Source organism: Dinoponera quadriceps, unplaced genomic scaffold, assembly GCF_001313825.1.
Source record: "Dinoponera quadriceps isolate SergipeBrazil2010 unplaced genomic scaffold, ASM131382v1 scaffold405, whole genome shotgun sequence".
NCBI lineage: Eukaryota > Metazoa > Arthropoda > Insecta > Hymenoptera > Formicidae > Dinoponera > Dinoponera quadriceps.
This window is the reverse complement of record NW_014554754.1, coordinates 245323-262247: the sequence shown is the minus strand read 5'-3', so window position 1 is coordinate 262247 and position 16925 is coordinate 245323. Positions and strand designations below refer to the sequence as shown.

The following is a 16925-nucleotide window of genomic DNA, read 5'->3' as shown; positions in this document are numbered from 1 at the left end:
AAGGGACGTCACGTCGGATCGAAGGAAGAGCGCTGGAGAATCGCGCGGACGAAAAAAAAAGTATGTCCGACTCACGGTCTCTCGCCTTCGATTCGGAATCGCGTACGGGCTGCGAGAGAGAGTTTTTTAATCGCGCGATTCTAATCGCGCGGGCGAACGGCCTTGGGTAGAGACTCACCTCCAAAGACGGTTAATTTCAGACGGAAATCGATACGTTAAACGATAAGTGATACGGAGACAAGGAGGGTAATCGCGCGGGCTTCACGCGAGGTATAGCTCGCGCGGTATCCAATAATACCGATATCTCTTTAACATTTCACGGACAATCGACGCAGACGACGGGCATGAGAATGTCCGAGCAGACGGTGCAAAAAAGGCGTAAGCGTGTGCGACAAGGTGCACGAGACTCAGCGAGGGGTGTTCGATGAAGGTAAAGCCGGAGTCATCGCTTCGGCCGCCGGCAAGTCGGTCCAACTCGAGGGCCACTTGGTGGCCGTCGTCTCGTCACGGCACTTTGGAAACCCGCTCGAAGCGGATGCGCGTGCTCGCCCTTCGCACGCCGTCGCCGTCGCGACGCCACCCCACTCCGCCGACGCCTACGTCGCCGTCCTTCGTCGGAGATGTCGCTTTCGTTCGAGATCAGTTCCGTACGCGCACGAGTCGCAACCGAGCCCGGAGGAGTCCTCGTCATCCGCTGTCGGTCGGTCACGGAGACGACGCGAGCCGGCGACGACGATGAGTCGCCTATGGTGGTGTCGGGTGGCGCCGCGATGAAGGCTTGACCGCCGCCGATGATCCATCGCGAGCTCGGCGACGGGGAAAACGCCCTCTGCGACCACGGCGCGTTCCCTGCCTGACCTGACCTTTCGCCGAAGAGAGGGAGAGAGAGGGGAACAAAGAGAGCGAGAGAGAGAGAGAACGAGGACGAACGGACGTAGCACACGCAGGACGACACAGTGCCTATTGTGCGAGAGAGGCCATCCGTTAAATCGGTATACTTCGCGAGGCGCCATCGTCACAGCGACGACATGGAGAATGCGGGGAACCAGCGGAGCAGTGCCGTCGAGATGTCGCGGAAGATCGAGACATGAAGAGAGCGCGACCGAGGGTGGGTATCCTCCGAGGAGCTCGCCGTGGACTTGCGAGAGAGAGAGAGAGAGCGAGTCGACGAGGAGCGTCCGCGTGCTCGAGTGGAAACACGAGGTTGACACCTGTCCCTCGACGAGTGTCGTCCGCGGAACGTGAGCGATCCTCGGGTGCCGAGTCTTCGCGGCGATGATCCCCCTGGTCGAGGACGCTCGTACTTCGTTCTACTTTCGCTCCGTCCGGCTCCCGTCGCTGTTCGGCGCGTCGCTCGTGTTGCCACTACGCTCGGCCGGTTTCGCCGACCAATCGCTTCGCGTCCGACCTACGCTAATGTCCTAACGTTCCTTCGGTCCGACGCTCATTGATTTATCGGACTGGCCATTTCACCCCCGAACCATTCGCCGGCCGCCGCTCGATCGCTTCGCCCGTTTCGTGGGCTATTCATGAGCGTGCACCCGTTCGCATGTCGGCCATCCATGTGAAGGAAACGTCGCGGGTGGTAATGTCGACGAGCCGTACGGGGCGCTTATCGGCCCTTCGTGCACGCAGACTATCGATTCTCGCGCGACAAGGGGTCGACCGACGCCGCCTGACGCCGCCGCCGCCACCGCCGCCGTTACCGTCGATCTCTCTCCCACGCCAATTTGTAGCTCGTTCGCGGACAAAAGCCCTCGTTAGGCTCGCCTGTGTAAAAACGAGGACGCAGCAGCCGCGGTCGGTCGTCCGGAGATGCGCTCGTGCACGTGCGAAAATACGTGCGAATGACGTCACGGGAATGCGCACCGACCTCGAAGATTCGATCGTCGCCGCCGGACGTTTCCCGCCGCGGCGACCACCTCCGCCGCCGCCACTGCCGCCGGCGGCAGTGGCGGCGGCGGCGGTTCGCGATCAGGGTTGATTTAGAATCGCGTCTATCTAGGCGCGCTAATTCGAGGACTCAGGCACGTCGACCTCGCCCGCTGGCGCACGTCGGAGTGCCCGATGTCGCGCTCGCGACACCACGCACCCCGAGCGCGTGATTCGATGATTGAGAGACCGTCGGGAACAGTCGCGGGAGGGAGGGGGAGCTTGTCTTGTGGTCGCGCGCGCACACAGAGCGACACGCGGGATTGAAAAACCGATACACACACTCCGTGTCCCTTTGATTCACGCGCGCCGCCCTTCTCCACACACGCCGCACGCTCTTCCCACTTTTTTCTCTCTCTCTCTCTCTCTTCCGCTGTAGCATTTTCTTTTTTCACTTTTACCGCGGTAAAATATCACGCGGCTGCATTATAAGCGTTCGTAGTACGTACGTACGGTGTCTCACCTGTGCGCGCCGGATCCCCCTTTTAAACTTGACCGTCCCGCGTTTTATAACGAGAGGAGGAGTGTTGCGCGTGAATCGACGTGTCACGCTTCTAATCACTTCCGCCTGCATAATTCCAAGCGCCAAGTGCGCGGCTATCAATACTAATGGCCACGAAAAGGTTACTCGAGAGCGTTCCCGCTCGAGAGACGCGCTTACGCTCAGGTAATCCGATGAGAAACGGTGGCCGACGAGCGCGAAAGGTGCGAGATAACCGTGTAATGTAGCTGCAATGGACGGTTTTAGCAGCTTCCGCTTCTCTCTCTCCCTCTCTCTTGCGCGCGCGCACGAGCATTTAAATTCGTAATTCGCAGTTTAATCCCCGCGTGATCGCGCGTGCGGCGAAGTTACTAGTTTCGAACGGCAGATCGCGTGCAATCTCGACGTTCTCCCGTAACAACAACTTCAACGGTGCACACCTGGCACACCGAGCACTCCCTTCGTAACGTTGCAACTTTTAACCGTCGCGTCGCGTGGATGAAAGTCCAATGCGGTGTCCTCCGGCTCCTTCCTTCTCTCTATTTTTCTTCCTTTTTTCGCACGTAGACGCGAGATTCTAAAGAGCCGGAGCAATTACGGCGAGCCACGCGACGACGTCGCGGTGTTGGCGCGGCTTCCGATTAAATGTCAAGCGTCACAATTATCGCGGTAGTCGTAATGTTAAGTAGAGCAGCGGAGCGCCGCTCGTATTCCGAACTCGCGCGGTCTTAGAAATGTAACGAGCGGAATTCGCGGCGGCAACAACACCGTTACGATCCGTCGGCGGCGCCGAATGTAAATATCACGGATGAGATCACGAGGATGTCGATGTGGGCGACCGGCAGAACCGGGAGCTGTGATAATGTCCGGGGAAAATCATTTCGCGCCAAGCGCGCTTAATCCCCCTCGGGCGTTAATCGCGCACGCGAACGTGATTTTAATGCGTAATGGATAAGATTATGGGTGTCGCGCGCGCGCGCGCTCCAATTTCGCACGATTAAGCTGCACGCTCTCGCTGAAGTGGAGGGGGTGAGGGATGAGAGACTCTAACATAATATCAAGAAATCCCCCCGACAAAACAGACCAGTCTTAACTGGCAGTGAGGGGGGGGGGAGACGAGATTACCGAAAGCCCCGGAATTTGATTTCGGAAACCATTAGGGCCGCCCTGTGCGACATTTCTTTTTAATCGAATCTAATTAATTCGAAATCCACTTCCCTCAGCCCCGTCTAAATAATGAATGTTCACGGTGTTGAAAAGGGGGCGCAAAACTCCCATCGCGCGCGGAATCCGCGAGATCGCGCGATCTAGATGCGCCGATTGTTCGCAGATCACATGGGTTTCCTTGAGCCGGGGTCGGCGGTAGCAGAGCCGTGATCAAAATGAACTTGATAAACATGGACGCGGAGAACCGCGTGGTTCTGAACGTGGGCGGGATCCGGCACGAGACGTACAAGGCGACCCTGAAGAAGATCCCGGCGACGAGGCTCTCGAGGCTGACCGAGGCGCTCGCCAACTACGACCCGATCCTCAACGAGTACTTCTTCGACAGGCACCCGGGTGTCTTCGCCCAGGTACTCAACTACTATCGCACCGGCAAGCTGCACTATCCCACGGACGTCTGCGGCCCGCTCTTCGAGGAGGAGCTCGATTTCTGGGGGCTCGACTCTAATCAGGTCGAGCCTTGCTGTTGGATGACCTACACGCAGGTATATCGCGCGCGCGCGCGCCCACCAATCGTGCACGCGCCTAATTGCGTAACCGGAGCGTAAGGCGCGTAATCGCCGAGCTATCGCGCGAATATCGAGTGACGTGCACGAAGACCGAATTAGAATGGCGCGTTAACACACCGACCGTTCCGCCGATGCATCGCGCGAGATATCGCGAGATCCCGACGCGACAGCGGAATCTTGACGCGCGATCCTGCTATACGATCGATCGAGCTGATTGCGTCTCGCGGCCTGACGTTACATTTTGCAATTCGCTCGGCCATTATTCGACGGTTCCCGCGGGCGTTCCCGAGACAACTATCGGATTTCGCGCGTCCTCTCCGCTAGGAGGGAACACGAGTTCGCCGGCGATCACGAGGCCACGCGCCGCCACGTCGAATCGTGCTTTCGGTCGAATCCCATGAATTAACGATGTTTTCCCTCGACTTTAATATCCCCGTCCGTGGAGCTCACGCAGCGGCGGACGCACGTGCGCGATCGGACGGTCGATCGATCTCGTCACGTCGTCGCACGCGTTTCACCACCGTCTATTTTTGGACCGTATTTTCCCTCTCTCAATCTGTTATATTCACTTATAATATCCGTCGTTCCTCCTCAAGATGACGAGGGAGTTGTGATAATAGATCGGGTATTAGCGACGGAAGCAGCTCCCTTTGTCCGTCTCCTTTCTCATCTTGGAAAACGAATAATTCATCGCGAGTATTAAGTACGTGCAGTCCGGTAGCGCATACGATCTGCGAATAGTATCTGAGAAAAAAAAGAAAGAAAAACTAACCCGGACGTTGCGATGTAGGGTAGAGTCGAGTAAATGTACGCACGGCAAACGACGGACAAATCTGCCGGCAGGCTGGCCAAAGCCTGCTGAGAAGCGCGAGGCGGGTCCCATTCTCACATTCTCGTGAGGAGGGCGCACAACGGCCCCTGTGTACGCTTTATCACGCGCGCTTTATCTGTCCCCCAAGGCGAAGCACGAAAAAGCACATTCGAGAAAGAGTTTCGCAGGTACGAATAACAATCGTTGTTGCATCTCTCTCTCTCTCTCTTCCCATCCCCCCCTTCGACCCGACGCCCTTGCAGCATCGGGATACGCAGGAAACGCTGACGGTCCTCGACAGGTTGGACCTCGACACCGAGAAACCCACCGAGGAGGAACTGGCGAGGAAATTCGGCTTCGAGGAGGCGTACTACGAGGGAACCCTCACGTGGTGGCAGAAACTCAAGCCTCAGATGTGGTCGCTTTTCGATGAACCCTACTCCTCCGTCGCAGCTAAGGTACGACCCGTCGAGTGTCGAGCGTAGTATACCGATGTGAGCTTAATTCGCCACTTATACTACACTATATACTCGATCGCGAGTATACATTTAATCATTAGGTACCGGAAAAAGTTCGTGCGGATTCTTAGGTCGAAATCGAAACACTCGAAACTTTTTTACAAAGTAGTTTTATTTGACGAAGTAGCCACCATTGACTTTGACAACCCTTTTCCACGTCTGCACACCTTTTGGTGAGTTTGAACGCACATATCCACGTAGTTCATCATCTTCAATAACAGATGAACGTCCCGAATGCGGCTCAACGACTTCTCCAACGATCCATTACCTTCCTCAAACCATTTACATCATTTTTGCGCTGCTTTTTCGCTAACAGTACATCTTGATACCAACTTCATGCATTACACGTGCAAATTACCGACTGAAATCCGGCCTCGATTTATTGTTAAGGAGGAAACTTTTCCCGGTACCAGATATAATAATTCACTGTCAGTTGCGCTTTATTCCAGGACACTTTCGTCTTAGAATAAAGAGCAAAGGAAGACACATCGAAAATGTTTACAGTTCGATTCGTCGTCACCTGCCGACTCGAGGCAAAAACTAACGAGCGTATCGTTTGTTTGAATTACTGCTTACAGATAATCAGCATAGTCTCCGTTTTCTTCATCTGCGTTTCGATACTCTCGTTTTGCTTGAAAACCCATCCGGACATGCGAGTGCCGGTTATCGTAAATCGCTCGGTAAAGACTGACAACATGACGTCCTGGGTGCTGGACAAGACCCGTACCAACGCCCACGACGTCTTCTTCTACATCGAGTGCGTCTGCAACGCCTGGTTCACTTTGGAGTTCCTGATACGCATCACAGCGAGCCCGAATCGCTGCGTCTTCATCAAGAGCTCGGTGAACCTGATCGACATGGTCGCTACTTTGAGCTTCTATGTCGACCTGGCGTTGCAGCGGTTTGCCGCCCACCTCGAGAACGCCGACATCCTCGAATTTTTGAGTATCATACGCATAATGAGACTGTTCAAGCTGACCCGTCACTCCTCGGGCCTGAAGATCCTGATACAGACCTTTCGCGCCTCGGCCAAGGAGCTCACGTTGCTGGTGTTTTTCCTCGTTCTCGGCATCGTCATCTTCGCCAGTCTGGTTTACTACGCGGAACGCACCCAGTCCAATCCGGAAAACGACTTCAAGAGCATACCTCTTGGTCTGTGGTGGGCGCTGGTGACGATGACCACCGTCGGTTACGGAGACATGGTGCCGAAGACGTACATCGGAATGTTCGTCGGCGCGCTCTGCGCACTAGCCGGTGTCCTCACGATCGCCCTGCCGGTGCCCGTGATCGTTAGCAACTTTGCGATGTATTACAGTCACACGCAGGCGCGAGCCAAGCTACCGAAGAAGAGACGCCGCGTATTGCCGGTGGAACAGCCGCGTGTGAGGGCACCAGGCGCACCACCCGGAGTGCCCGGCGGCCCTGTCGGACCTCCCGGTTGCGGCCAGCAAATGTCGCACTTGCAGTCTGCAGGGGGCACGGTCACCACCGGGCCCCTCGGCCCGGGTCAGACGCCCGGCGTCGCGTGCCAAGGCCAAGGCCAGGGACCGCAGAACCGGAGGATGAACGCCATCAAGACGAATCATCCCAAGGATCCGTTCGCCACGAAAACAGGTAAGTCCAGGGAGCGTTGATTCTTCTTTCTCTCAACGGTCCGTCTAGCGGATCTCGGGTGGTTTTTTGCTTCACTCATTCATCCGCGGTACAGTGAGAGAGAAGCGCGGTTTACGGGGGAGGAAGATCTCGCGGGGGTCGCGCACAAACAACGGGGTCCCCTCCCTTCCCACTAACCGTAATTTCATTCGCGAACACTCTCGAATTCCATCCGTCCGCCGCTCCGGCGATCCCGCCGCTACCTAACGGCTCTTCCACTTACAGAAGGGAGAGAAAAAAATCCGTTTCTAGAACGAATGCGTCTAACTGAATTCGGGACACGTCGGTTATGGATTCGTCGTATTCGTTTGTGCAGCGGTTTGTACAGCGCGAGCCTTTCTTCGCGATATTCTCACGAAAGACCACATCACGCGATGCACTGTACTTGGACTTTCAGATCACTTATCTGGAAGTTGTTTAAGGCGAGGCTGATCGTACTCGATGATGTATTTGTAACGACGTTTAGGCGATATGGAGACCGCTTTATTGAAATGTAACCGCGAGCCGGAAAACGGAGGGCGGTTCGCACCGGGTGGGAATTAACATATTTCGTAATCCACAAAACTGCGATTTCAAAGGACTCATATATATATATATATATATATATTTCCGCTCGGTATAATCTCTCTCGTGTATACCGTCGAATTTAAATGTCGCGTGTTAACGTCCACGTCATCATGCACGAAACGTAAAATGAAACATTGCATCTGAATACGTATAACATTCGCATTTATAGCGCGAGCTCAATGCGCTCAATTGCCAATCGAGGCGTACGTAGAAATCACACGTAATACAATTCGAAACGATACAAACTGTAAGGCCTTTCGGACGTGTCTCTGAGGCAAATTACCGGCAACGCGCGAGGCAACATTCTCACTCACGAACAATGTGCAAATTGACGAAAAATCGGCGAGAATAATGAGAAAAAAACAAACAAATAAGAGAAATCAGGCTAGTTCGCAATTTTTTTCGCGAATCTCGTTCGTCCCGGCCAATCTCTAGTGTCTCTTTTTCTTTTTTTTCTCGTACGGTGGGTTGCAGAGGAGGACCGGAGGATCTCTGATCTACGCACCAACGGGACCAAGTCAGCCGGAGGTTTGAGTTAAGCCATGATGTAAAAAGATGAGGTGTAACGTTCCCGTGAATGCGCATTCGTCCAAAGTAATAGCGCGCTCCCCTCGACCAAACTGGGAGTTGGTCCCAAATGTCGAAAAGCAGTACGATTGTTAGCAGTAGTGCGAATTAGTGCGACAGATCACGATTAAAGTGGTCCGCTAGACTTGCCGGATCGGTTCTCGTTAATAATTCTCACTCGCTCTCGAGAGATCGCCCGTTCGTTTCCGCATCTTTCTTCGTTCGTTATTTCGCATTCCGATCGACGCCAATTCCCGCTTCGCTTCGCCGATCACGCGAAGTATCGTTACACTCGTCGTATTATTTTCATCCCGCATTCGTGAACATTTAATTTTTAATATTCTGATACTGTACGTGTGTATATAATTGATTTCCGCATTTGAGACCGATTCTCCATTGGCACGTTCCACTATGCTGCCGCCACTGTGTACGCGACGTTACAGCTTGTCTTCTCATGTCATGGATCGAGCTAGAACCAAGTTTATTCTCCACTACCGAGCAATGCCCCGAAAGTGGAGGGATTCGTCCGTTTGGAAACTGCCCAGCAATAGAGAATAATCTTGATTCCCGCTTAATTCTAGATTTCCAGAATATAATAAAGCGATACATACATATACCGTCGGGACGAAAAGAGTCTGAATGCGAGAGTCACTCACGGCGGCGGCCAATCACTTTTGCGTCTCTCTTTCTTTTCTCGTCTTTCGTTTCGTTACCCGGCGGGTCGTGGAGGCTGGGGGAATTTTTACTTACGGCTTTCCGTGCCGCCCGAGTCGCCCGGTGGAGGTTTTGGGTTAAACTGCAATCAAGATTATTCTCCACTGCCGTGGTTAACCCAAACTTCCGGCTGTCTTGGTCCCGCGGAAGCGTAGGTAAAAATTTCTCCGGCCTGGACTGCGGACTTCGGATAAACAATAGGTATATATACATATATAAATATATTGATACATATACGCATATATCGCATCGGGACGGAAAAAGAAGAAGAAGAAGAAAAAAAGAACGGAGAAGAAAAGAAAGAAGAAGTGAACGCGAGAGTCTCTCGGCGGTAGTGTTACCACGAGTCATCTATCGATCTAAATAAGCAAACTGCATTAGGAAGTCAAGGAGAACTTGTGTGTAGCGAGTAGGCAACTCGTTTCTTTAGAGTAAATTACCTCCTTCCTTCGCTTACGTGATTTGTATTTTTTAAGGATTCGCCAAGTAACGCACTTCTCGCGCGCATTGATGATAGCGTGTAAACGAATCGATGTATTCAACACTACGTATTTATCGATAATCGAAACATCCTTTAGTTCGAGGAATCTTAATCGGATCCTTTTTTTTTCCGTTTTCGCGTCTCGGTAATAAACGTCACGATACGATTTATAATTTACGCTCGCGACGGAACCTTTTACACACTCTTATCGTTTATCGTTCGCGACCTACTTTCATCTTGAATATTTATTACGATAATATAAAATCGTGATATCTCTCTCTCTCTCTCTGCGAGTGTTTCTCAGCTGAGCAAGTGCGACATCGCGATATAAGGCTAATTTCGGCCAAACATCACCCGCGATTACGAGATTACACCTCCGTGTCTTTCTCATCTCCCGTCAAGAGGAAGAACGTCCTCTTCGAAATATCCGTTCCGTCTGTTTCCCTTTACTTTTCGCGATTTAATATTCGTTCCCGTCGTTCCGAATATAGTCATTAATAGGCAGACGTAAAATGAAAATATCCCGCAAGAGTGCAGCCAAATATCTTATACCGTCCACACCAGACCACACCGTGTTTGTGACTCACGTAAACATCGTGTATCAACCGTGGCTTCTAAATTTAAGGTAGACGGTGGATCACCAAGACATATTGTGGCGAGGGATATGCGCGCACGGTAGAAAACGGGGACACAAACTTTTATCGTGGCACCTCGAGGCCGTACCGACATCGTTGTCGATATCATCGCTTGAGTCTATATACATGTTACCTCGATTAGAAAAAAAAAGGAGAGAAAAAGTACAGGGAAACGTCGACCGCGCTCCATCGCGGAAGAACACCTCGTCCCAATCTTCCAATCCCGCCGTCGTCTATATTATTAGGCCATTCCTCCCCCCTTCCCTCCCCGTACCATCCCCATCGTTGATAATGTTCCCGCGGCACTCGTGTGAAACGGCAAAAATTCCGAGAGAGGAAACCGACCACGTGGGGAATCGCATCGCAATTGCGTCGCACGCTCGTTTCGTGTGATATCAATAAACGCGCACCATACATTTTTTTTACACGGAAAAAAACATTCAGTTCGTGTGAACTAAATTTCGGTCACGACAACCGAAATTTTCTGTTATCTACGGACCAAATGAAAACTCGATTGTGGAAGCAAAAAAATTCCTATAGAATGTTTCCGCCGCTCGGACAATTGTACTCGGTTATCTTAACCGAGTTAATATTGTTACTCGGCGAAAATATTATTTTTCTCCTGGTGGGACTTGAAACTCTGAAATTTCTTGATTCCGAGACTATAGTCTTAGACCGCAGGACCACTAACGCTGTTGATATGTCGTATCCAACGGCAGTACACGTCGCATTAATACATATGAGGGGGAAAATTTCGGTTCCTCATACCGAAAGCATTTGTTGATGTAAACAGCTTTTCAGCTAGTGAAAAAAGGCTACATGTTATTATAGCCGAAACTCAATGAACTAAATATTTTCGATTGCCATAATCGAGTTAGTTTTTTTCCATGTAGTACGTACACCCTTGTTTTCGTAGATCTTCGCACGTATCTGCGGACATACCGTACGTGAGTACCGTGCATACGTAAGACGTCGATTCTGACCGCAGCGTCGCGTTCATTTTCGCCGCATCGCCGAGATTCGCGATCTCTGTCGTGTTTCCGCGAAAAAGGAAAAAGAAAAGGATAGATCGTCCAGTCGACATCTCGCACTTTTAGCGGCGAGTGCGGTGAGAATGCGGGCTCACCTTCTCGCGCATCGTGAATATCGCCGGGACCAATCCGTGAAATTCCTCTGCCCTCCCTCCCCGAAGAAAAAAAAAAAAAGGAAATATTCGTGAGATATCATTTGTAATATCAGCGGGAGAAACGACTCCATTTCCTTGTCCCTCTTTGCACGCGGAGTAACGCTCCTCCGAGGTACTCGGTTACAGTAACTCTGTAACAGTAGCTGAGCGCCCCTTTCTACGTCGTGTATCTCTGTTGTGCCTGAAGGGCAGGTGGGAGAAAGGAAGTGCAGAAAGGAACGATAAAAGCATATCATATAGGCGATCGATTGTGTGTACACATCGTTTTGCGCGAACAGTCGGTGAGCACCTCGCCGACAGCCGTTTCGCTTGTTTCCCCGACGAAATGAACCGTAACTTGCGCGCGTTCGTTTCCGTCGCTTTCGAAATGATTTCGGAAAGAGCGCTTCCGTGTCTCTCAATTTTTCGCGTCTTGATTTTCGCGAACTTAGCGACGACCAGATTCTACACTCTCCGAGCGTATCGTATTATTCGTTGTCCCCTCTCCGATCCGACGATTCCGACACGACGAAAAGTGAATCACGTTCGGTGCCGATAACTAACGAGACCATGAGAGAGATATTCTTCTCGAGCGCAAAGAAAAACTCCGAGACAATCGGATCGATACCAATATATAGCCCACGCGTGCAAATCTGTCTGCGCTTCAGAGAGACGCATTACGGTTTACTTGAGTAACACCAACGATACTCGCGACTCTTCTCTCCACGTAGAGTAATGTAAGCGTAGTGCTGGCATATACATATATATATACGTATTGTAACCTCGATAATTTATTATTACGCACAAAAGTAAAGTTGCTTATGTATGTATACGTGGCGCGTCTACTTTTGTAACTAAGTTTTATACGTGGCGCTACGAACACGTTTATACATACACCGAGTGCTTGGTCTTACCTCATGATTTATCGTATTCCCGCCTCCGTGTTCTAAAATCACTCCTTTCGTCGTCGTCTATTCCCGACTTGCCTCTCCCCCTCTCTCTCTCTCTCTCTCTCTCGATATTCATCCGCTTGGAACGCAGTTTCACGATGCGATTTAGCGATAAGATTATTTTTAAGTCCGGAAATTCGCGCGCGCCGATTTTTTCAGGCCGCGTCGTTTCACAATAAACGGATTACTGCCTGGTATACATATATATATATGTACATTTCGCGCGTAACTTTTAAGTATTTTCTAATAAGCGAAAAGTAAAAACCGTATGCTCCTTTGTCGATAGCGCGACGACCCTAAAGAGACGATTGACGTTTTCACATTAGTTTGGGTGAATGTAAGCCCACGCTTTTCTTGACCGATCCTCTGTTTTAATAATTTTCGACATTTTTCAATAACTAAACGGTACCCTCGCAATAAAAAGCAAGTGATCTCCGAATCTCAGCGGCGCAACTTGACCCGATATTTGATCTTTCGGTATTTTAATTCCTCTTCGTATTGATTCAGCCGTTTGATCGCTACGCACGCAAGCACGCACGCAAATAAGCACGCACGCACGCACGCACAGACGCATGCATGGACGCACGAGAAACCGCACCACCCCGCCGAATCTACCCCTCTCAACTTCCCCGCATGAAACGTAAAAGATCCGAAGGAACTTGTCGCTACTTCGAGCTCCGTTTCAGAGATACTCGCGCGTTACACTTTTCGCGAAATCGAATATACTTATGTCACCCCTTACGGTCGTCGCCTCTCTAACGACGCGTATGAATAATTTGGCGGTAGACGGCTGTTTTAACATTCGTCCTCATTCGCCGTGAGCTTTTCTATCACCCTGAGTTCGCCCGCTGCTCGCAATCGCCCCGATTCTTTGTGCCTTAAAGACTGGCTTTCATATCCAGGGCTGTGTACCGTGCGGCCGTGCGCGCGAAAGAGACTGTGTTACGTCTTTACCACTTTATTATTACAGACAGTAGACGGTCTATGCTGTGGTCGCGCGCTATTCACGCAGCTGCTATGTTGAACAACTCTGAAGAAGGTGCACGAAAAGATTAACGACTGCAGATTAATGACGCCTCTCTTTCTCTCTCACACCCCCCTCCCCCTTTCCCTCTTTCTCCCTCTTTCTGTCTCTTGGCACGATTCGCAGGGGAAAATTGAAAATATCAGCTGGACAATTTCGCGCGAATTTTGATCATCAGTGACACGGCTCTGAGAATGCTCTCGATTTTGGATCGATTCTCCTCTCCTTCGGTATCGCTCTTTTTTTTTATTTGAGAGAACGTTCGAACATCGTGCGAACTGGAAACGACGATTCCGAAAGTGCTTCCAGTTAGCGTCTCGTTACGCGTAGCCCTGCAAATGGAAACCAGTCGCGATTCGATCCTGACTAGACTGTACGACGTATATCGGCAATAATAAAAATAGATTCACGCGCGCGCGCGCGCGCACGCACACACACAGATATATATACACGCACGCACGCAGACACATACAAACACGCGCGTAAATGTATATTTCACCGGAATGCTCGCATGCACGTTGCAATATTCAACATTGCTGACTCGAAATAAGAAAGCAAGAAAGCGGCGCGAAACCTCAGATCGATGCCGGAGATTCCGAAAATTTTCCTCCCTATCTCCGCGCGCGAAACCTGAGCGCGCACTCATCCACCCTTGCAATTGACACGACCCCCCGAGATCCGGGCGCTGCGATACCAAGCGCCAAGTTCGTCGGCCTTTTCTCTCCTCGTGACGGACTCATCTCGAACGGTCGAGAGCCCTTCCCTGTATCCCGACGTAACGTTTCGCAAATTTCGCCGCGCGCATGCCGAAATTCGCGCAAAACTTGCCAGGAACGCGAGAGCAACCGCTTATCCGATTTACCCGAAACACCGGAGACAAGTCTTTGTCTTTTATCGAACAGAGCCCGGGGCTCGTAAGACGAAGCTCGAGCGACTTAACCCTTTCCCGCTGTTGAAAATTAAACCAATTTTCTGATCTTTCAGGGCAGTTAATTTGAGAAAACGGCAGGAAAATCGCCGCGATTCGAGGAAATAATTGTACAGTTTGAGACCAAGAAGCTGCGTGCACGCAGTTTGTCCTGTACAGTGGCACGAGACAACTACTAGAGAGATGTAAAGACGCGCTGCGTAGAGAGAGAGAGAGAGAGAGAGAGGGAGAAATGGACACCCACTTCGCTACATTCTGCTACACTTTCCGCGGGAAAGGGTTAAGGGCGGACTTAGAATAATAAGAAACGAATATTATTATCTTCGACGAGTGGTAACGCGCGTAGATTCATCGTCGACGATTGAGTCTGATCTGTTTTGTTTCTTGCTCTCCATCTCTTTTCCATAAGCAAATAGAAGTTCTTACAGAAGAAAGATAGAGAGCAAGAAACAAGACGCAAAGAGCACATTGTAAACCAAGCTTTAGAGTTGCAGCCGCTTCCCCACTATCGTGAATGACGTTAAAAAGAGAGAAGGAGAAGGAGAGAAGGAGGGAGCGAGAGAAGGAGAAAAAGGGGGAGGATAAAGGGAAGAAAAGGAGGAGTGAGAAAACAATGACAAACGAAAAGAGCGAATGGAAACAAAGAGAGGAGAAAGGGGAAGGAGAGAGATTATCGAAGAGATAAAAATGCATATCGGCAGCGGGTACAATGAGCACGCACGCACAACAGTTTTTAAGGAGAATAAGCGAGTATGTATATATGCGTGTGTGTATGTGTGTGTGTGTATGCGTGTGTATGCGTGCGCGCGCATGTGTGTGGTATGTACAGACCTACGTGTATGTGTGTGTGTGTGTGTGTGTTTACGTGCGAACCCGCACACATTGTTGCTCTAGTGCTGCACCCATCGATAGCGACGACTTGTGGTACTCTTTTCGTGACGGCCAGTAAACATTTAGCATAATTTACAGTAACGTACGTTTCGCCGTTTGCGGTCGCCACCACCATCACGTTCGCTCGTTGCTTTACGTTGACCGTAAAAATAAAAAAAAAAGAAACGAGGAAAAGTTAAGGGGGTTGCCAGATGTCTGGATATTTTTCGCGGGAGGGGGGGGGAGGGATTCGTCGCGACGCGATTTCCTCGCCCTCGCGTACCCTCCCCCTGCTCGGCTCTTTTATATCGAGTGCCCCAGTTTAAGCCTTGACGCAAGTAGGGCCATTATACGCCAACACCATGATCAGGCGAAATTAAGTAATGAATATTGATCTGAGCTATTTGCGCGCTCACTCCCGCTTTATAAAAGCGTCAGCCGTGTATTTTTACTCGCCGGTTAATTTAGTATATAACGCGAAACTTTTATTTCCTCCGTTTACCAATCCCGTTATTTGCCGGCACTATTATTAACGCGCGCGCTGCACGCATTGATGTTAGTTCGCGTAGCGGACCACCCCGAGGTTCTTCGCGCTTCGCATCACGATTTCGCGGGAATGTCCAGGAAGGACTTCGGCCGAAGGGGCCGAAGGACCTCGCCGAGCCGAGCCGAGATTTCGCGGATCTGGCAATCCCGCTTGACCCTCGGGGCTGCCTTCTCCAAACGCGTTTTCCGTTGGTTCTATTGTTGTCCACTTCCCGGATCGAGGGTGGAAGTCCAAGTTTTCTAATACCAGGTTTTCTAATATCGTGTAGCATCGGTTAATCGACAACGCGACGCGCGGGACGTGCGAGTACGAGTCGAGTCGGATCCGAATCGCTCGGCCGGGCGATCGATCACCTCGGGCACACAACTGTGCACGAGTCCCGAACAATAGCCGAAACTTCAAAGTATACGACGACAACTGTCCGCGTTATATTCGATAACCTCCTCGCGACACTCGTCCCCACGCTTGACTGTCCGGAAAAAGGAGGCTTTCGCGCGAGACTCTCGTCGCGTGTCTGCGTCCGAATGCCTGTGTACGCACGTACGCGTGTGTATGTGTGTATGTGTACGCGCGCCCGCGAATACTCGGTTTTCCAAACACTCGGAAAAACTCGTCGAAGACGATTGTTGGAAACAGTCGCGCCTCGGATTCGGATCGAGCCATGAGTCTCTCTCTCGAGCGGGTACTCGTACGTCTCTCCGGATTTAATATTACCTCATAGGCATCGTCATTTATTCGATACTCTCGCGTTGTCTGCGCGCACCACGTAATATCATCACGATTTGTACAGCGCGCTCCGCCGTTATATCGCTCGACGATTGTAAATACAACGACGAACGTCCGACGGTTTCTCTCGGGAACACATAGCTCAATCGGATGTGCGCGGGGATGCTGAGTACGACGGCAGGTCCGCCGAACGCAGCTTCGTCGGTCCTCCGTCGCGAGAAATTGCGGATTAATTAAAAATTAATTAAAAATCCCCCACACCTTGTGTACTCCGCGTACGATCGGTGTGACAAAAGTTGCGACACTTCCTTCGGTGAGTCTCGCATTTCGTATCCAATTGAAAAATGTATTTCTTGAGAACTACTAAAAAAAAAAAAACACGAATTCTCCTATTGGATACCCGAGAGCGTTGGGAAATTAATCGAGGAAAAGCGTTGCAACTTTTGTCACGCCGACTGCATTACGATGCGTCGAGGAGACTTTGAAAGAAAAAAATGACGAAGACGCGAGGCCGTGTAAATATTCTCTTGAGAGAATCGGTACGTTCCGCTTATTGCGCGTCCCGAACGATCACCGTCATTGAGATTACGTTCGCGCGAATTTCCCCCGGGCGGGGGGGGGGG

At 51.1% G+C, this 16925-nt stretch overlaps 1 protein-coding gene across 2 annotated transcripts; it reads left to right on the top strand.

Moving 5' to 3' along the window:
• Positions 1-660: 660 nt before the first annotated feature.
• LOC106741501 (potassium voltage-gated channel protein Shaw) lies at positions 661-16917 on the top strand. 2 transcript variants are annotated; one of them, XM_014613609.1, is made up of 5 exons: positions 661-1108; positions 3744-4122; positions 5221-5415; positions 6054-7089; positions 14216-16917. In XM_014613609.1, exons 2-5 carry the CDS (start codon positions 3796-3798, stop codon positions 14227-14229), a joined length of 1572 nt encoding a protein of 523 aa, XP_014469095.1. In that variant the 5' UTR covers positions 661-1108; positions 3744-3795; the 3' UTR covers positions 14230-16917. The 2 variants fall into 2 exon arrangements, with proteins under 2 accessions (XP_014469095.1, XP_014469094.1); XM_014613608.1 differs by having other exon boundaries at positions 8170-16917.
• Positions 16918-16925: the final 8 nt, after the last annotated feature.

Bases quoted from the DNA above. Each gene is read 5' to 3' on its own strand.
- LOC106741501 (XM_014613608.1), top strand. From the start codon at position 3,796: ATGAACTTGATAAACATGGACGCGGAGAACCGCGTGGTTCTGAACGTG. The intron at 5,416-6,053 runs GTACGACCCGTC...TACTGCTTACAG, and splicing joins ACTCCTCCGTCGCAGCTAAG to ATAATCAGCATAGTCTCCGT. The intron at 7,090-8,169 runs GTAAGTCCAGGG...GGTGGGTTGCAG, and splicing joins TCCGTTCGCCACGAAAACAG to AGGAGGACCGGAGGATCTCT.